General features: G+C 40.1%; 1 protein-coding gene across 1 annotated transcript in view; it reads right to left on the bottom strand.

Annotated features, from left to right (window-relative positions):
• The window catches only part of SLIT1 (slit guidance ligand 1), an 899254-nt gene that overhangs the window by 182614 nt on the left and 694981 nt on the right, over positions 1-21659 (bottom strand). Inside the window, exons 15-21 of the mRNA XM_078643589.1 lie at positions 20755-20778; positions 19082-19226; positions 17869-17943; positions 15534-15677; positions 8346-8489; positions 7166-7332; positions 4508-4640 (exon numbers count right to left, since the gene is read on the bottom strand). Coding sequence (XP_078499715.1) covers positions 4508-4640; positions 7166-7332; positions 8346-8489; positions 15534-15677; positions 17869-17943; positions 19082-19226; positions 20755-20778 — 832 coding nt within the window. The remainder of the gene's footprint in view (positions 1-4507; positions 4641-7165; positions 7333-8345; positions 8490-15533; positions 15678-17868; positions 17944-19081; positions 19227-20754; positions 20779-21659) is intronic.

The following is a 21659-nucleotide window of genomic DNA, read 5'->3' as shown; positions in this document are numbered from 1 at the left end:
TAATCAATTAAAATTCACAAGAACACCACCGCTGTGAGTGCGGCTTGTTTCTTTCTAAGGAGAGAGTTGTTGGGATATATATATATATATCCCTTGAAGGGAGAGATCCCGAAACGCGTCAAGTGTTTCTCTTGCCGGAGACCATTTTTTGCTGAATACAACCCACGTCTGCTGCACTGAAACTCTGTTTGTGTCCGTGACTGCCGCGCTTTGGTAGTAAGGTATTGAAAGCACGGCTGTGGTGCATATATATATATATATATATATATATATATATATATATATATATATATATATATATATATATATATATATATAGATATAGATATATATATATATATATATATTATAGATATAGATATAGATATAGATATAGATATAAAGAAAGTCATAAATGGTACTGTATGACTATATGAGTAAACCCTCTTCAGAACAATCAGTGCCGGATGGGGTAAATTCAGAGGCAGGAATGGGGAATGGTTGTTTGGAAGAGTGAAAGGAAAGAAGATAAAATAAATGCACCGTACAAAGGAGTAGTGATAACACTAGCATCAGTCGTCTCCTAAAGCAATGATCCCAGAGAGGCATCAGCATGTGAACTGGAAGAAATGCAGAACCTGAAATATTTCAGTTACCCATGTAATGTTCTACATTAAGGATTTAAAGAACCAACCTTGAATAGTAAGTCTCCAAAGACAAAACCAGTGATTCTTTCAAATGTACGAACTAGTAGCAGTTTAACGTTATCTGCTGCGAATCTACAGGCGGGTCACACAAACCAGCCAATCAAATGCTTAGGATCTATTCGCTCTGTCTATTTCTGCTCACAATACCCTGTTATACAGAGTTTTAAGGGACTTCAGAAGCTTAAAGAACTTCAGAGACTTAAGGGACTTTGGAAACTACGGCAGGTTGATTAGAAAGGTGTAATCCGTTTACATCTTCGGCATGGTCTGCAGTTTCTTGGGGGAGGCCTGAGATAACTCATTGTTTCTAATGATGTCACAGTTCTATCTGGAAAGAAAAACTATCTAACCATGGATGTGTTTATATTTGTGGTTAGGTTAGAACAGGCCTAATGTTTCTGGATTATAAACTACATGAGAGCCTTTATTGGTCCAACTAAAAGTTTAGTTTGAACAACATTTGGGCATGGTGTGGAGCACCGCCCCTGCACCCCAGCTAACAAGGAGTGACCTGAGTGTAAGTGAAGTCCATTCTGCACATATCTGCATATCTTGGTGCTGTCGCAGTTTCTAGGCCATCAAGCATGACATCTTTCAGCTTTTGCTGTCCTCAGGCAGGTATATCTCAGTCCAGAGAGAAAGGAACAGTACAGGTCAGCTCACTACCCCAACTACTGATGCACCACAAAATACCATCAATGCACATTTGGAAATCCAGATGCAGGAAATAGCTGATATTAAGTTGTAGATGCATGGAGCTATTAAAAGGAGGGCAGAGGGCCGACCGGTCTGATACTCGAATGCCACAGCAGAGCTGGAAAAAATAGATTTTTTTATTCCCAGTATATGCGTCAACAAATTCCAAATAATTTCAGAAACGTAGATCATGCCTACCATGAAGGAAAAATGCCTGACCAATGAACTGACCAATCCATGCAGCTCCAGGCAGTTAGTGTGGTTCTCAGCAGTAAAATGAGGTCCTGTGAGAACCCACGATCCACATGAATAGTCTCGTTCCTGGGTGGTTCAGGTGTTTTGGGAAATCCTTTTGTCAGAAATAATCACAAACACTGATTGAGCAGTGAAACCTGCCTGTTTCTTGAATGCGCCTCAGAAGGAATTTGAGTGTTCTTTGTTCACAAATTTTGCTCTGCAGTGGAATTTTAAATTGGGTGGATTTCTCCTATTTCATATTCTGTACAAATGTTTTGTCTACCCCAATATTACTGTCTTTGGCCCTTAATCATGTTTGTACTGATAATTAACTATACCAACATTGATACATTCGGATTTGAGGCAAGAAAAGAGACTGGTAGATTTTCAGTCATGTAGCAAACATGTTTTAAAATCAATCTATGGCAGCAGATGAGGAAAAAGAGGAAACATTAATGAAGTGGAGGAAGATGAAACAAATTATAGAGGTAGAGAAAGCAGAAGCCTATTATTGCCCGGGTGCCCACTTTACATGCTCAAGTCAGTGTGGCTCAACTCCTTTTCTTCCTATGGTCCGTTACTATGAAACAAGTGAAATGCATGGCTATTAAGCTTGCAATCCGGGTCACAAAGACAGCGCTCTGTGGGAAGGGCATATGACGGCTGCAAGTGTCATAGAGTGGATTTTTAATAAAGGCAACCATGGTAAACAGCCATATTTATATTTCATATTATAAGTGGCATACTTAGGGCACATGGGGTAAAAATATATATATACATTTATGTGTGTATATATGTATATATACACATATACGTATATGCATATATAAATATATATATATATACATACATATATATATATATATATATCCACCTCCAATGCTCACCTTGTTACAAAGCAAGCGGGACACATGCTCCGGGTCAGACAAAGGATTTATTCAACAAAGCAAACACACAGTCCTTCCAAGTCCGTGAAACGCTGTAGATTACAGGCAGACGCGTTTCTGGCCAAGTGTGGCCGTCAACAGTGCCGGTCTCACAGAATGCTGCATATTCCTGGGTTTGGATTGGTCACCACTCCCTGTGAAGCAGTTCCATGACTCCTCCTCCCAGCTGCAGGTGTGTGCTGATTGCTGGTAGCTCTGGGTGAACTGCATGGTGGTTAACGTAGTCCCTCGTGGTGCCACATGCAGTGATTGGTACATATATATATATATATATATATACACACACACACATATTGATAACTCCACTCGCCCTCAAGGAAATAGCCATTACATGCTTAAAATGAAATGAACCCCAGTTCAAAGGCATACTAGCTATAGTATTGCATTTCTTTATTTAACCAGGCACAATAAAAAGTGACCACACATAGATATTACTTCAGTTCATACATCATACTTCCTGTCAAAGGCACAACATAAATTCTAAAGAGCTTTGATATTCCACATTGTGCATTTATGTGTATACATTTCGAGGAGAGTCTATAAAAGGGAATGGGGTAAAGTTCTGTTTCCTTTGATTGTAGTATGAAAATTTGAGCAGGGAATATTGAGGTCACGCAATGTTGTGAGCAGATTATTGAGCAGTCAAATATCATTAAAGTAAGTGCACAGAGAGAGGTGTAGATTTACTATTCTTAATTCCACATCTACATACTTTGGAGATATATATATATATATATCATCAAGGAATGTATATGTGAATTTAGGAATAGAAAATGTATATAAACATCTTGTCCTTAATATTCTGGTCATGATATTGTGTGACATCGATATTCCCCTCTTATATTCCAAAACCACACCTTTCCTATGAAGTGAGTCCCTGGCACTCTGTCGGCCTCATTAGCATCTAGATGATTTCAGAGAAAATGCACTCTATGGACCTCATTCATCAAACCTTTTGTGGTCTTATATTACATTTACATCATACATTTGGATTTAGTACTGGAATTCCAAACTCCTGATTCACAGACTCAGGAGCTGACACATTTTCTAGTTTAAACCTTACTTTCTCCAGCAGTAAATCAGTATGACTCTCTACAGTCTGCAAGTTTAAAGTTGGGACGGGATTTGGCCATATTTAGTAGCTGGGCTGGAGGGCAGCCATTAGGAATGTGGAGTACACAGTAATAATCTTAAATGCATATCTCATCTAACATTTTTTCTCCATCTTAATTGCTTATGTATGGTTGGACGATGTGTGCAAATAGTCTATGAAAGTAGACCAAACATCCCAATATTAACAGGTAATGCAGGGGGAGGCTTTTCTCCCCATCACGGGAAGATATTTTCCATATTGAACACAAATGTTTAATGTTCAAATGCTTATTTCCTCACTTCTTACAATTGCAGATTGTCTGTAGTGAAGACAATCCAAAGGGGTAAGTGTGAGGCTATAGAAGCAAGATGGAAATTAACAGTTTAAACAGGTTGCTGATGTGCATTCTTTTGAGTACTGTAAATCCAGTGAAATGTGGAAACATCATTCAAAAATCAGATGTTGCATAGATGTATTCGTTGTTTTGTGAATCAGGTGCATCATTAACATAGAAATGTCTGCCTTCTTAGTGCATGGTAGACAGAATCACATCGTTGACCCTTGTGGTTTATGATAACATTTATGTAGTAAATGTACTTACCGTTTTTATCCAAAAACATGAATTTTATGTGAGTTTTTTATTTTAATGTATTTTTTATCCAATCTGAGTCACACTTTTGGAATGAACTTAGATGGGCGCTCGAGAATCCGGAGTACAGAGGTAGCCATTTGTAAATATAGGACCCCACAATGTGGCAAATATGTAAAAAGGGCTGAATTGCAGCACCATGGCCAACCTACTTTTGCTCTTTCAAAGGCTGTCATTACCAGGGCCCTGGATTACTCACAGTTCAGTGACGTTCTTCGGAATCCCTTTTGGAAGGTCCAGGAGATGCTTGTTGCTGCAACGGACAACGGTGTCCAAACACGTGCACTCCTGGGGGCACTGAGGCCTGGGGACGCAGCTCATCTCCTCAAGACCTATTAAAGAAAGGACAGCAATAACTAAATAAAATGATGTGTCCCATCTGTAAGGGCCGCTCTATCATGCATCTTCATGCCTGTATATTCTGTCCTCAAGCTGGAAAACTAGAATCAAGACATTATGTACTGCAACTTTGAGACAAGATGGTTTGCCTGTTTGCTCCTTTAAAATGCACTGGTTTCAACTGCTTCCTTTCAATGTGTATCACTTAGCAATATTTGTTTATCATTAATCTTATTGGGGGAGGTTTACAATCCATAATTTACACTCTTCCATACCCTCTCCACTTCATCAGGGGTTTATTACACTTGTAATTCCAGCCCTCTGTATGAAGCTATTAATTTGTTTCCTCTTTTTTGCTGTTTCCTTAATACGGTCGGCATTCTACACCTTGAATGTGTATTAATCAAGGACACAAGTCTGGTAAAATGAAGGACGACAAATCATGGCAGTGAGGTAATATCAATAATGGACTCTGTTAGAATCTACAATTGTAAAATGTGCTCTTCAAATGGCTTTTGAAAGTACTCCTCTCTGCTAACTACATAAACAGGCTGTGTCCTACCAATCTTTTATTGTGTTCTTCCACTCTTTTCCCTCTTGCAGTGAAATAGTTCTACCTAGTCACTGGTGCCTCACAGTCTGTGAATCCATATAGGTTCAGTGGTAAGAGGAGGCCCCTTAATCTCATGTCATGGGCATTCTAAGTAATTTGGTCCTGATTCTTATGGCAATTCCTAATTTCTTTCCCAGTATTTCATCCAGCTGCATTTCTAGGTATATAATGACATATTTGTGTGTTCCTGTGGATCTTGTAACCCCTAGTTGGCAGGTAACTCCCATTAGTTGCTGGATCGTGTTTAACGGGGACCTTGGTTATTGGTTCACAAATAATAACCTGCTCCTGTACATCAGGAGCAGATGCAGATTGAGGAACCAGCACTGCTGCCACCAGATGGAGGCGAAGCACAAATTGACTGAGCGTATGCCATGGGATGATAACTTACCGACATCTGGAAACAGATATGAGTGGTTTTCTTAAGTTTCTGCTACATCTGGGCCTTAAAATGGCATCACTGGTACCACACAGATATGTGGAAATAGAACAGAAGGAATACTCTGCATTCCAAGTTGGATAAGCTCTAGTGCAGTGCAAGGGAATGTGCGGTGAGTGAACTAATGTCTTCTGTTGCATTGCTTGAGTGTGCCTTATGTTTTAGCTATAGGCATTTACCCATAATAGACCGTGTACTCCAGTTATCGGTTGTATTTTTCTGGTTCGTCTATAATTCTCTATTGTTTAAAACGAAACATGGAAATAGAATTGATGAATTGTGTTGAACACAGTTTCTCTCACTACTAAAACAGTGTCTCCATGCAAACACCACCAAACCAAAATGCATATCAAAAGCACAGCTTTTCTGCACCTGCACGCACAGGAGCGAGAAGGATCTTGTCAATGAATGTTTTCATTTACTGAGATCCGCAATACAAGAATGTTTCTTGGAATAAGAAATATTCTCATGACTACCACCATGATCTTGGTGATCATATTCCCACGTGACGTATTTGTCACTCAAGCTATGCTTCCCTTTCAGCCACATTGCATCTGATACTTGATCAACTGCCTTTAGCGAAAATATCCTGAACCTGGAGTTTATATCCACCCAGAATACGGGGTGGAGGGAGGGGAAGTACAACTTCTAAAGTTATGAGGGGCCTTTAACGGTGACAGAGTCGCCAAGAGTGGAAAACTACAGGCTTAAAATGACAAGGTGTGTGGGGGCAGGTGGAGAGCCAGCGAGGACAAGGCCAATGGACCATTAACTTTGAGCACTAGTCTGTCTGTCTTTCAAGGGAAAGTCCTGAATTCTACATAATTCTAGAAGCACTGATGTAGTGTCATTTCCATGCAGCTGGCACTGTGAAGTCACCTGCCTTTAGAGGCAGGTCAGACTTATCTATGGTGGTTTAAAGTATATTGGATCTAAATTAACATTTCTAGCTCCCTATTAATGGGCTTCATTTGGGCATAGACTAAGGGTAATAAAGAGTCCTGCTATTGTGTAAGGGAACCTCTACTAATATTAATCTTATTACCATTAGCTATCAATGTATGGGCACTGTTTCCTACCTCGTTTTACTGCTAAGACTAACTCTGTCCCTTCCTTCTCACAAACATAAGCTATAAGTAAAAATAAATTAAAACCTGAAATGCTGACAATATACTACAGCTGTGTTTATTGCCAGAAAAATGTCTTGTGAAGAAAATGACAAGTCTTTCTATTTCCAAAACCCCCTGTCAAAGTCCGAGACAGAAAGATGTGTTTTGCAAACACACCACCATAAAGTGATAAAACTTCTCGTATTTTTATTTGTCTACTCAGCTGGATGTAAAGCTCCACATGTGATCATCTGGCCGCTCCACAGCTATACACGTGAACAATTCCCTAGTTTAGCTTATAACTTAGGAAATATAACATTTTAAAATTAAGGTAAATGGCAGTATGCTGTGGGTTACCTTCCTCACACCTGAAGTCGGGGAAAGCTACGTCTTGAAGAGGGATCTGTCTCAGGAAGTCAGGGTTTTGGCAACGAGGATTCCCGGTCACAATCTTCCTCTTTCTCAGCCACTCTCCCAGCCAGGCGAGCTGGCAGTTGCAGTTGAAGGGGTTAGCCAACAGATTCCTAAACAAACATGGCGGGAACCATTGGACACATCAGCCTGGATATGACCACCACAGCCCAGACAAGGACACCACAACAGTTATTATTCCTGGGTTAAAACCATCATTCTTGGAATATGGCAAAATAACAGTTTGGTTACAGAATTATTATAGTTCAATTTAGCAGCTTAGCGGGTATTAATACAGAACCAGCCTCACCATGCCAAAAATGTATAACCGTGGATGGCATGTAGTATTCAGTTGGTATGTTAACCCAACCAGCCATTTTAATGGTTAGAACATTTGTTGAAGTAGTGTACAGTTTATTGATATTGAGCGTTATTTATAATGCAGCTGTCACCAGTACTCGGTCTGGTTCCATAGGCTGCTTGTTTGAGTCCCATCTGGTTGCAAGACAACCAATACGCAGAGCAAATTCAAGTAAGCAGAATGGGACAACAGTTTAGGAGATCTACAAACCCTGTGCAATCCTCACCATATTCATAGGTGTGTCAAAAACCTAGAGCATGTTTGACAGTGTTTTTCTGTCTGTTAACGAAGGTTTAGGCTGTCACATTTCCATACATTTTCTTCCAACAATATGCACTGTTACTCATCTTTACAGTGTTAAGTCTTCAAAATATATAGATATAAATATATAAATAAATATATAAATACAAAGCATATTATATATAAAGCAAACAATGGAGGTCAATGACGGGTTGTAGGCTAAATAGAAGCTTCTAACAATACAAGACACTAGATTTCAGAAGAAAATTGACCCCTATTCCTTCAAAATAGTTTGTCTGCGCAGATGTGGTGGGCATTTTCTTATGCGGCCGTTCTACTGATATCAATATCCATGAATGTATGATGTTAATGTTTCTGCCCAATGCTATTTTGGATCAAATATGAAGTACTTGTAAACATACAAAGGGACACTCCATGTAGCAGAGGGTATTTTGGATCAGACAGATAGCAGCTATAAACACATGTTCAATAAGAAGACTACATAACATGCAGATTGGGACTTACAAAGTTGAGAGTGACTGCAACGTGTCAAATGCTCCGGGGGCGACAGTGGTGATCTGATTATCATAGAGGGAGAGTAACCGCACGTTCCTTAGCCCAGTGAAGCTATCATTGTGCACGCAGCCTATCTTGTTATTCCGCAGCATCCTGAATTAGGAAAAAGAACAATTAAGTATATTGGGCTGGTTGTACACAATTTGATAACCAATTTTAAAGTCAGAAAACTAGTATTAGTAGATTTCCTCTAAGGAATTGCTTAAATTTTTTACTTTTTAGTGAGTCACAAACATCTAGTCTGTCTATGGTCCTATGGATTGTCTATCATGCAGTCAATCCACAGGAGTAAGTGTGGTGGAAATGTGCAGTAGCGCAGAAAACACTTTGCAACGTTCCCTAACAGGAAATCCTTTTTTCTAGTGGAGATATCCGTATCTGGCCACCTATTGCAAATATGGAGAGGGTGCACTTTTTTTCACACCCAATCTCCACAATTAGAGCATATTGATTGCCATCAATTGCAAGTGCTCATTATCTTCCAGATGGCTGCTATATGCCCCTTCCCTGGGAAGTCTCATGTCTCAAACCTAATCTCAAAGTTAATACTATGGAAAATCCAGTAGACCGGCGGAATTTTCATCATACTAAATTCAATCCAATGACTTAAATGCCTGCAGATCCTGACTGTATGAATCAGGATGTGCCATTTACAAACAAATATAAGGCCATATGTATAATTATTTCATGCAACACAATGCAGCAAGACACCTTCCTGTGCTGCGTAAAAGGGAGAGGGCAGGCAGGAAGGCACTATATCTACCAAGATATGTTGCATTCCTGCCCTCTGCCTCTGCTGGCACACAAGCTGACGCCTTTCTCCAATGCAGGAACCCTTGCACAAGATTTAACAAGCCACGCAGGGCCACGCAAGGTGGTGTTGCGTGATTTAGGAAATATCATTCTATGTTTTGCATCACCCTTGCGCTACCTAGTGTGGAGCAAGGGCGACGCAAATCTTTAATAAATATGCCCCTTAGGTTTTCTGTGCACCCAAGCTAGTTCTAGGTTTCCAGAAAAAAATTAATTTGCCCACAGGTTACCAAAATACTTAACATTATATAAACAAGTATAAAATTCGGTGCCACTGACTTTCTTCAATTCGTAGTCAATGATAACGAAATTATTTTAGTGGGTAGGAGGGACAGTTTTCCTAACAATTCAGTTCTCTCCTTTCCTGCCACAGCATCCTATTGCCCTTGGCAAGCACCAGTCAGTATCACTTTCAGGCTGACAACGGATGGTTCATGGACCTGTTAGAAAATAAAGGAACGGTGGCAGGGGAGTGTAGTAACGAAAGATACACCGGTAATTTCTTGAAGTTAGGTTCTTTATTTAAGCCCCCAGCACTGTAGGAATGAATGTACAGCTGGCAGGTAACAGAGCTTCTTTCATAACAGCTGGAGCAGCTAAGATGTTCTTAACTAGACTCAGAATTTCCATATCAGCTTTAATTGTATTAGGTAAGACTAGAACATGGTTTGTTAAACCTTCAACTTTAGATTGAAAGTTGCACAGATCACCAATCACAGTTTCTCCTTAGCATGTGAAAAATATTAAGAGGGAAGGGGGTGAGAACTGCGGTGCACTGTTGAAGGAACATAAGTGGGAGCCAGGGGCATACATTTGACTAAAAAAGAAGAAATAGGATGTTAGTAGGATATGAGCCGTAGAAAACATTGTTAAAATATGCAAAAATGAAGGGAAAACTAAACTACACAAATGGTTCCGCTAAAGATGACCAAACTCTGCACAAAAACAGAATGGACCTTTAACGCAAGGGACATTTCTGCCCTAAACCATACAAGTACTATTTCCTCTAGACATACTGGCCATGGTGTATGATGACATTTCATGTTCTTCTCTGGAAAGTTAATTTTTCTTTTTCTTTCCTAGTCTATTGACCAGCTATACAGCACACATTTAAGAGGTTTTACTATTATCCAAGTGAGTTAATTTCATAAACCCTACCATTATTTAAAGCTGTGACCGATGAATACATACATATCCCTGCAGTAGTGGCTCACCATAGGGAGGTGTCCGACTGCTTTCTGTTTTGTAGTTGACAAACCATCCCTCACATTCTTAGACACTCACCCAGTCTCAACCTTGCATTCAGACCTTGCATGCATTCATTGCCCTTATCCCAGAACCTCTGATCTTGCGTATAACACATACATCTGTTTTAGGAAACACTATAATATTCTGAAACCTTATAAAGATCTAAATGTTAAATCACTTAACTCCATATTACATGTTTAGATGAACACAAAATTGAATATTACTATAGGCTGCTTTAAAGAAACCTTAAAATGTTGTTAAATACACTAAATATAAATATATATATATATTTATATATATATTTATATATTCATATATATGACGAAAAATCCCTCAGAAGAAGAAATCAGAGGGGATTTCAGGGCTGACAGCACGCTTTATGCAAATGGTCCCCGTGGCGGCGAATGCATTTTGGCAAAACAGCCTTCCTCAGCGCCCAGCACTGTAGCGAGTCTCTCACCAAATAGCTCCATCCTGTGTTAAATACGTGCTCGCACCCAGAACTCCTCCCCCTAATGCTGTCGGCACACCTGTGATAATTCGTGATCCAAGTAGAACTTCATATCCCAGAATGTACTGTATCGGCCAGACTGAGTTGGTGGCGTGGGAGAGTGAATAGAGACAATGGGTCTGTGCTAGCCTGCAGGTGAGTGGTGAAGGGAGCCTCAGACCAAGAAAAAGTCCACGGATGCTGCCCTGAGTCCCCTCGTACTGCTGCAGCCATTCCTCGCAGGTTCGCGGATGGGCAGGGGCTGTCAAATAGAGACATCGCGCCCAAAAGAGATAAAATACCTCGGTCCACCCATGCTGGCCTGTGGTTCCTGGCGGTCTCCGGATATATAGATTCCTCGATCTCGATAACGCTGAGGACAGCGTGGTGCCAGTGTAAATCCGGGACACTTAGTGTAGCAGGGCCTTCTGTACTGCGCCCCTGGCAGGCGCAGTATATATGACGACAAATCCCTCAGAAGAAGAAATCAGAGGCCAGAGGGGATTTCAGGGCTGACAGCACGCTTTATTCAAATGGTCCCAGTGGCGCGAATGCATTTCGGCAAAACAGCCTTCCTCAGCGCCCAGCACTGTAGCGAGTCCTTCACCAAATAGCTCCATCCTGTGTTAAATACGTGCTCGCACCCAGAACTCCTCCCCTTAATGCTGTCGGCACACCTGTGATAGTTCGTGGTCCAAGTAGAACTTCATATCCCAGAATGCACTGTATCGGCCAGACTGAGTTGGTGGCGTGGGAGAGTGAATAGAGACAATGGGTCTGTGCTAGCCTGCAGGTGAGTGGTGGAGGGAGCCTCAGATCAAGAAAAAGTCCACGGCTGCTGCCCTGAGTCCCCTCGTACTGCTGCAGCCATTACTCGCAGGTTCGCGGATGGGCAGGGGCTGTCAAAGATAGACATCGCGCCCATATACATAATTATATATGTATATATCTATATATTTATATATTGATTGCACCATCCAAGCCCACAAAATTGCATCTCACATTTTGGCTGAAAAGCTTTGCACTCTTGCTGGAAAACATGAAGAACCCACAAAGTACCACATCAGCAAGGACCACATCTAAGGGAAGGACTAGGTGTGACCTCTTACTGTCACATTCCTACCTTTAGTCTATCTACATCAGGTGAATTAATTGCATTTTGTGAAGTCGAATATTCATAGTTAATCAGTGCAGAGAACTTTCAAGATTCTAGATGGAATCAATGTCTGAAAAACTAGACAGTCCACATATTTTCTCGAGTTACAGGTGTAGAAGGACGTCTACCAACACCAAGGGTGCACTGAGTACACAGAAGGGGATATTTAAGCATGTGGCCGAAGACCAATTTGTTGGTCAAGTATCAATTTGCATTGAAATGCCCGGCCAAAATAATTTTGGGGGGTTTGAAAAGAAGGAGGCGCACTTTTTAACAGCAAAAAAAGCATTTCTCACAGATTTGAATTACCATGTTTGCTTTATTCACCTAATTTTGATTAGCACAATTTGTAACTTTAAAATAGTAAAGAATGATTTCAACAAACTGTAAGCAAATGACCTGATTATGATTTGTAAAATGTCTCAGTGAAATGTATTTCTTATTTGGAAGGAGGTGGCATATTTAAAAGTCTAGCACTCCACTCATGCTGATAGAAACTTTGGCTAGGTGGAGATAAAAGAGTGTGACTGAGGGTAAGTACCTGAATTTAGGTCCAAATGTGGCCAAATGTCTATTTAATGCTGAACTTTATAGTTACCATATCTGCTAGTGACACACTCACTGTGCCATGTCATGATCCCGATTCCACTTGAGCATGCATCTTTGTTCAATGAAATTGTGCTGTCAATGATGCATATGAAAACGTGGTAAATCTATGAGTTAGTAAATGACTGTAGAAAGCACAGCTTAGCAACATAAAGTTGTGCTTCCTAAATGTTATGCCAGCAGCTCTTGCAGTAACTATTGAATTATGGAGTTAGTGTATCTGCCGCAGCATGGACTACGACTCATTTTAAGAAAAGGGTTAGTATGTACCTTTTGGACCCTGCTGACATTAGAGCGTTGCCCCATTGTCCCACTATTATAAATTAAACAGCTCCAAATTGCTGCTAAGGAGAAAAGGAATGAGGTGGAAGCTACAGAAAGTAAGCAGGGTTCTTCGAGGTCCAAGAGCCCTCTCTACTTCTTTTTGCTGCCTTCATGATCCCTGAGCGACTTATAGTATGGTGGTAGCAGTTACCCCCAGCAACCTATCTTTGAAATCCATGCACTGCAAACAGCATAATTTCCTTGAAGATGGGTACATGCCACCATATTGTGCTGTTTAGCAGGCATTTAAAAAGATCACAATACGGCCATCAATTTTTTAAGTTTCACACATTTTGTCTTTTTCACAAAAGTCTTAAATTAATTCCTTCTTTGCAAAGCGAGAGACAAGTACAAGCTTCCATGTTTCCTCAAATAAGCAGCTTCCTCCTTTACATGAAGATAACTGGGTTATGTGTCTGTTATTGTGGCATGCAGAAAAAATGTCAGAAGTTCGAATTGCAGAACAAGCTTCAACTGTACCAGAAACATATTTGCTTTCTGCCTTACTCTAAGAGAGGATGACCTTCTCTCACAATCTAAAAGCATGGATGCAACACAAGAAAATGATCGCCAGGTTCTAACTGACAAAAGGAGAGGGCATTTATGACCTAGAGAAGCCAGTTGCCCCTAGCAACACAGTAATTTTGCTGAAAAGACCAGCAAAGTGAACCACGTTTTTTTAACTTTTTCGAGAAAACATTTATTTAAGGACAGCAAACTAACAAATGCATTAATTTCATTTCACATTTATTTACAGAAAGCTTTTTGTGACCCGTGCTGAGAGCCAACACCACTAAGTGATATCAGTAGTTGAAAAGGGGAGGAGGTCAGATTCGGGCCTGACTGTAAAGAAGGATTCTGCAGCTCAGAAAGACAACACACCATTCAGGGGTGCCGTAAAACAATAGGCAGCAGGAAGGGTAAATTCACATTACTGATTGGGATAGTCAGTTTGTGATGTGGGGGAGCAGATTCAAGCTACCTGCTCCCAGGCTACCACAATGTATTCGGACTGGGCACTGAATCACCATTGATATCTACAAGGAATGATATCAAACAAAGGTTGGCAAAAAATTAGACACTCCTCTTACTTGATCACTCATCTGTCTTTGATACAGGTTACCACTCTACATCACTACAGAGACATGATGACATGGCAGTGCAAATAACCGTCCTGAAATGGTTTCCCTCATACCTCACTCATTATCTCACTTCCTCTTTTCTCCTCTAAACAATTAAACTCAACATCTGCCATTCCAGAAGGTTCAGCCACTGCTTACCTTATATTCAACATATTTTACAGTCCACCACTTCACCTCACCTCCTCTCCTTATTTATTCTCAAATGTTACAACTAAGATTGAAAAATAAAAATCTGCAGAATGTGATCCTTGAACCATCGGACAGTGCATAGAAGCATTCGACCACTGGGTATTAGCTAGCAACCTCAAGCTAAGCACTTAAAAAACTGAGATTCAAATGTGGGGCAAATGGATGAACTATAACTCTTTAACCATTTTGCCTCAGGTACTAAGATCTCACAATCACATTCGGGATGACCTACAGAATCCAGGTGTGGTTCTAGACTCCAAGTTATTCCTTATACCACAGGTAAATTGAGTGGCCAAAAAAGCTTTCATAGAATGATGTACCTTCAACAAATTTTCTCATATAATATTGTCCCTCAAAAGGTTTAATCCACCATCACCTTAGTAATCCCCCATCTTGACTATGGCTACGGAATGTATCTTGGATGAACCTCTACTTAAAACAATTATAGAGAATTCAAAAGAAAACCATCAAGACAGCGTATCAGTCCAATGCAGGGCTATTTCACCCCTGGCATCATATACTAATAGCTAGACTGGTCCACTTTAAAGCAATGTGCATTGCTCATCAAGCAATCCGTAGGACAGACACATTTGTGCTGTAGGCTGGCCGTTCCATTGAACGTGCCACACTTTAACAAATCATCAAGTAATGGGAACTCCCTCTCCACCCATACAGCAAAATTATGGAACTCAATGTATGCATGAATACAAAGAATTTACATGTACTGCAACATGGCTCTTCCCATCTATTTAATTGCAATATGCAGAAGACTTTCTAAACAAACTAGTAAGAAGGTATGCATGAATGCATCAATTATCACTCTCTCTGAACATCTCACGCCAGTAAGCCACAATGTGTGCTGCACCATGTTTTTGAATCTCATTCAAATTACCCAACATCTTCCATGTAGGCCATTCTACTCCCAACATACTTCCAAACTCAACACAGAAAGGACAACCAAGAAAATGATCAGAAATGGCGCACTTCGTGTCATAGTCAGAGATATGAAGCACTATACAAATACTGCAATGCAATACAATTTAGCTATGATGACAGGCCACTGTTTGAAAGACATTGAATTCATTTAGTCAGATTATGGTCCAGTAGGCAACTGAAAAGTGTATGTTGTCTTTGGTAACTATTGATAATTCAGTGTGTGCCATACTTACAGGGTTCGCAGTCCTTCCATGCCCCGGAACATTCCACTCCGGACTGATTCCAAATGATTGGCTGTCAGGTGCAGCTCACTTACTGACACCGCTCCCTCAAATGCCCCATCCTCGATCTCGCTGATCTTATTGTTACTCAGATTACTGTGGAGCAATTGAGTAGAACAAAAAAATAATGTGATATGCTACCAAATTCACTTTTTGTTTTTAGTTTTTCACTGCGATATACAAGAGGAACAATTGATGTGAAATATAGATTACAATCCTGTAGACCCCGCTGGAACATTCATGACTTTGAGGCATTACAAATTATTTTTTTGAAGAGATTTTTAAATCTTATGAGCCGCAACTAAGAAGGTGCAAATCCAACCACTCAGATTTTAACCGTGTATACTTCAAGGCTCCATATATTGCTATGCATTCTATGCCAAGTATCATTTTCCTTTTCATATTGTTTTATTCAGAATTTGTTTTAGGAATTATATAGGTTCTCAATTCTAGCACATGGACTTTGTTAATGTCTAAAATGTGCACTCTGTGGCAGGAGAACTGTAGTTTTAGAAAACATTTACTCTGTATAGGTATTTATCATAATTGCATGTTTGTATCTTCCTTGTTTTAAATTGCTGATATGCTGCATGGTGATATGATATGTTATGTGACTCATTACTCATGCGTGGCAAAACCTAAATATTCAACGAGCTCTTCATTTAAATAATTATCAATGAACCTTAATAGTAGAAAATGTTAATTTTTAATGCGAAGACCAAGGAACCACTACAAAGTTAAACAAACAAACTATATCTCGAATTAGCATGTTCTAAGTTTGCTGTTTAGAAATTCCTTCTAGGACTACTCTGCATTATTTTCTCTGAGTGATAGCCACCAGCTATAAGTGGATAGTGAACATCCAGAGTTTGGAGGCCAGGTCTTCACTTGTGAAGTGATGTGCACGTGCCATGAAAAATTCAAATAGACTGATCCGGTGGGAAATTATAGTGTTAGTGGGAAGGAGGCAATACCTGTGCCACTCAATTCCAGATCTGTTTGTACCCCACACAAAGCGGGGTTGTTTGTTTGCCAATGGCAACTAAGAGGTACATTGAATCATTTTCCTCTACTTGATGATGGAGAAGGGATTCTGTGGTCCGTGCCACGGGAATAGTGATCATCGTACCTTTCTCAAAACAAATGAATTAAATCCTACATCTCTGCTGCTAGCATTTATAGAAGAAAATCCTTCAGATCACACCGAAAGTCATTAAAGATAACCTGACCACTTTGAAAATCTAGTTAAGGTAAAAATGAACGAGAACTGTATTTGATTCTATTTGTGCTGAAGAAACTCTTCTGAGCAAATGGGCCAAGTGAACTTGAAATGTGTTGCTCCAAAGATAATTTTCCATTTAGTAATTCTTCCCAGAAGTAGGATTAAGGACCTGCAAGCTCTCTGTGTGGAGATTTAGACCACAATGGAGTCGTAACCCATACACACCTCTAATCTTTGCCCAAAGTTCAGGTTGATTTTTACCTGAACCTAGAGGCAATAGTAAATTACATGCAGCAGGTTATCCTCCAATGTAACGATACCTAATTTGTCAATTTTGAAATAAATAACGCTAAATTAGAATTACTGGCATTCAAACTTGTGACCTTCAGTAACAGCAGATATCAGTGTTAATGCTTGTAAAAAATACATGCAGGTGCTCAACGTTTTTTTAGGAGCCCACTGTCTGCATGCTGCATACCATGGGGGGGGGACACTATGCACCACCCTACCCTCCCTAACTTGCTCTTGCATGTTCTTTTTTATTCCGGCGTTCTCCCTTTGTAACTGTTTTCCTAACTTTTTCTTTCTCCTCCTTTTTCCCTTACCTGTCATTCTATCTTTTGGCCTTGGTGAAAGTCTGATGATGACAATTTAGTCTTTGTCCCCAAAACTGAGTGCAAGTTGCTGCCACCTATATCTACTGGCAAAAATTAGGCACTGTTCAAAGATGAGCATTAACTCACTGGGACAGCTTTCTGCTTTAATACTACCCACTCATTGTCTTGCTGATTATAACATCTCTACAGGTGGGGGACTTCTTAAGCTCAATGCTAGCAACGTTTGACATTTGCTTTGCAGTCAAGTGGCAGACTGCATAGACTCTCAGTAACATAATCATTCTTTATTTGGAGTTTGCTCTTTACTGGGACTACCAGGTTGCAGATATTTCGATCTCCATTAATTCACGTTTCCAGCATGCCTCTTACTTTGTTACTGAACAACATCGTCCTAATATTAAATATATTACAGTGAATATGTATTTTATTTTGGTCTTCCTTGACTCACATTTTCTTGAGGTGTGGAAGTTTCCTGAAGATCCCTGTTGCCTCTAATACTGAAATGTCATTGTTGTTCAGGCGCCTTTGGGAGAAACACAAAAATAAAAGAAAAATTACTTACGTTACCTAAGACAAGTAGAAGCAGAATTAAGATCTAGCTGCATGCATGCACAAACACACACACACGCACACACACACACTGTATGAGGACCGAACCGGTCCCCACAGTGTGGGTTGTACATGCCCACGCACACACACAGTAGTACTAAAGCACCTCACACCAACAACTATACTCAGTTAGCATACAATAACAGCTCTGAAAGGGAATGCCATATTGAATGTTTTGAATAAAGAGCTGTTTGTAATTATGTCTTGTCTGTAGAAATGTATGGTGGTTCATTTAATAACCATTGTGCTACAGAAAAGAAAAATAGACTCTACTGTGGGAATGACTGCAGACAAAAGGAACTGCTTTCCAAGTATGCCATATACCATTGTGGTGACCTCTAAGTGTCCACACCACTTTCCGCCTATGTTTGTGAGTGTGTGCATGCATTTTTGTGTATCATTTGGAGTGACTGGAGTCTGGGAGGATGTTGAACTATCCACCCATGTAACATTGATGCTAGAGACTGGATAAATAGTGACTTTTCAACTCTCAGATGACTTGAGTTACAGGTTATGTACTCAGTAGTGTTGCATCTATTACCCTGGGCAGAAATGCTGCATAAAAGGGAGTTTTATGCTACACATATCGGCATACAATTAATTGTTGTGTACGCAACTGTCATGGAGATGTACCTAATCAAATACATGTCAAGGCTTGCCCTGCATGTGTTGTGAGGGACTCTCCTTCATCCCACAAATCACTTGTTGCCCTAATTAGTGAGATCGTTCACTAAATACCTGTGCATAGATTTTTGAATGCATTGTTTGTGTACAGGTTTTGAGATTTAATCTTACTAAGCATGTGGTTGCATATATATCTGTAACTGAATATGAATGTATCTTGTAAACAGATTTTGTAAATTTGCTGCACCTGAATTCTGGTGTTGCAATGCGTGTCCTCTTTCCAGCAGCAGTGTTAAATCAATGGTACAACATAGCTTTTTCTAGATTACTGAGCAGATATACCACATATTCGTACTTTAACATTTAGGTCATGACACAGGGGATTTGGAATGTACGCTTCAGTTAAAGTGGGGATGAGTTGCACTTACAGCTCTGCAGTGGACTGCGGGATCCGGTCTGGGATCTTGGTGAGTTTCAGATTGGAACACTCCACCACGTTCGACTCGCATCTGCATTTTGGAGGACACACCACATCACTGTTGCACTCGCTGTTCAGCTGATAATCTTCAGTTCCTAGTTCAATTAAATAGACAATGGATTATGAAGGGATGTGGAAGTCACTGCAGTCTTCCACTATTCATGTGAATTCAAATGGAAAGTGTAAGATTGGTTGATGCAGGGTTATTTGAACATGGAAATCTACCAGTATACATATTCTAGAGTCTTTCAAATGTCTGAAGGTATTCTTCGAAAACAACAGTATCAAAAGTGTCCAATTAGGAAGGTCAATAGGTATGCATTCTTAAGTGAGGACACCACAGTGAGGCAAAAAGTCCACAAATGGGGAACCCAGTTTGATTATAGCAATTTATTTTGGAGGTCATAGTGGCAGAACTAAGGAGCTTGGTTCTAGTGCTGCTTCCTTTCGTACACGAAGCAGGTAAGCGGAAAATATCATGCTGTGATAAAATCATCAAATTTCGTCGAACATAGAAAATCTTCTTTTTTTAAAACACAGAAAACTCAGATCACAAACAGCATATTTACCATTTGCAGAGAAGGAGCAATGCATCAAACATTAGAGATATAGATTTTTTCCTGTGCATTTGCCAATTATTGTTTTGAAGAAGGGGCCAATTTCGTTATAAAGGAAAGCAGAGAGTGCATGACAAGAATTGACCCATCACACTGCTTGTTGATACCCTGGATGCCTTAGCCCCCTCGCTTGGGATATAAATGAGAGGGATGCTGCCCACTTGTTAGTGCATTAATTAGTGGAAACGGCCTCTGTCCTAGAATAGATCTCACAAAAGAATCTCGTGTGGCACAGTACTTAAGGGGGGGGGGCAGAGAAACAGGAGGAAACAACCAGGCATCTTTTAAATGTTAAAGAGAGTGCCTAATTGAATCTTTGGGTAGGCGACTTCTTGCATTTCTAGACATTTTTAACAAAATGGGTTCTCATTCTCCAGATAAGACTTCTGCGGACCAAAAGCGATCAATGTCTCCAGAAAAAGAAATAAACATCAGAGAGGGAATCTCAGAGTGATGAACTGGTGAACCAAATGCTGTCTCACTCCAAAACCCATTTAGAAAACTCTTTGGGATAAGAAAGCCATAAAAACAGACAGAGGTGAGGTGTGCATAATAAACTGTCGCTCAAGGCCTTCACCAGTTAGGAAGATGCCAAGCAAGGAATTAAGAGAACATGTGGGTAACTACCCTACCAAAAGAGAAAAAGATTTTCTCAGTCAAGAAAATACGTTCCTTAGAAAATATAGTGTTTCTTTTCATAACCAATGAGTGAAGAAAGGGAAGCTTAAGCAGAGCTACATATAGAACATGTGAAAGGCCTGCAGCTGTCTCTACAGCAACCAATGAAGGGATGTCTGGTCCTACCATCTTGTAGTGAATGTTCTCTTCAATAATTGAGTAAGAAAGAGACAGTACCTTGGGATATAGTTAGCATGAGATCATTCGCTCGCTATGTTCCCTCTTTGTATTTGAGCCTGTAGGTCACCTCTACCTGAAGATTCCGCATTTTAAACTTTGTCATACTCTGGCATAACAAAACATAATGTACTTCAGAATTGTTTCTCACCTGGGATGAAATACTGCTCTTTAGCTGTGGAGAAAAACAATAAATGTAGAATTAGTTATAAACATTTATAATTGATAAATGTTTGTACTGTCTGTGAGAACATGGCAAGAGTATATTTTAGAACTCCCATGATACAGTTTTAAACGTATAAGGGTGAAACTATAAATACCATATGCGCCTTTCTCAAAAATTCTGTAACGTTACTGACATAGTGTATATGTTGCTGCTGTAAATAAATATAGAAAATTGTGAACTAAATACAGGGCCACGGGAATTATATGGCAATAAAAACAAATTATGCAGCAGAGTAGGCTACATAATGTGTAATGGAAAAAACCAACTATGCAATAGATGTGGTTACAGGTAACTTTTGAGGCATATTTGTTAAACGCTTATCTGTATAGTTTGACATTTTATCACATTAAGCTCCAAATTTTAAGTTACGAAGAGCGGAATTCCTGTGTGGAATTCTGCGCACTCAGTCATGGCTGGGTTGTTGTTCCTGCGCCCGGTTTCACCATGGGTTGTAACGACCGGCCTGATTTTACCCGCTGCATAAATGTCCGGTCTCGTTTCCTGCCCCTTCAATACCCTTTCAAGGCATGTGGGAGGATGTAAGGCTCCTGCCAAGTAAAGTTCTCGCATTCTCTCTGTAACCTTCACCACCCAAATTTGCCAACCCGCACTCTGTACCTGCCTTTCGCTTACAATTGACACCTACTTGAAGCAGGTAAAACTGGGCCTGCGCAGTTATATCCCATTCCATTATATCTGACGGTACTGACTGTGTGCATGGTACTGGGGTTTACAGGTGCGGAGTTATCACACCACCAGTACCATGCAACTAATCATCAGTGCTTCGTTATTTATGAAACATAGATCTCAGTCATCCAGAAACTACAGAG

This window comes from Lissotriton helveticus, chromosome 5_1 (genome assembly GCF_964261635.1).
Source record: "Lissotriton helveticus chromosome 5_1, aLisHel1.1, whole genome shotgun sequence".
Lineage (NCBI taxonomy): Eukaryota > Metazoa > Chordata > Amphibia > Caudata > Salamandridae > Lissotriton > Lissotriton helveticus.
Note: the sequence above shows the minus strand (reverse complement) of the source record. Positions and strands in the feature narration are given on the sequence as shown.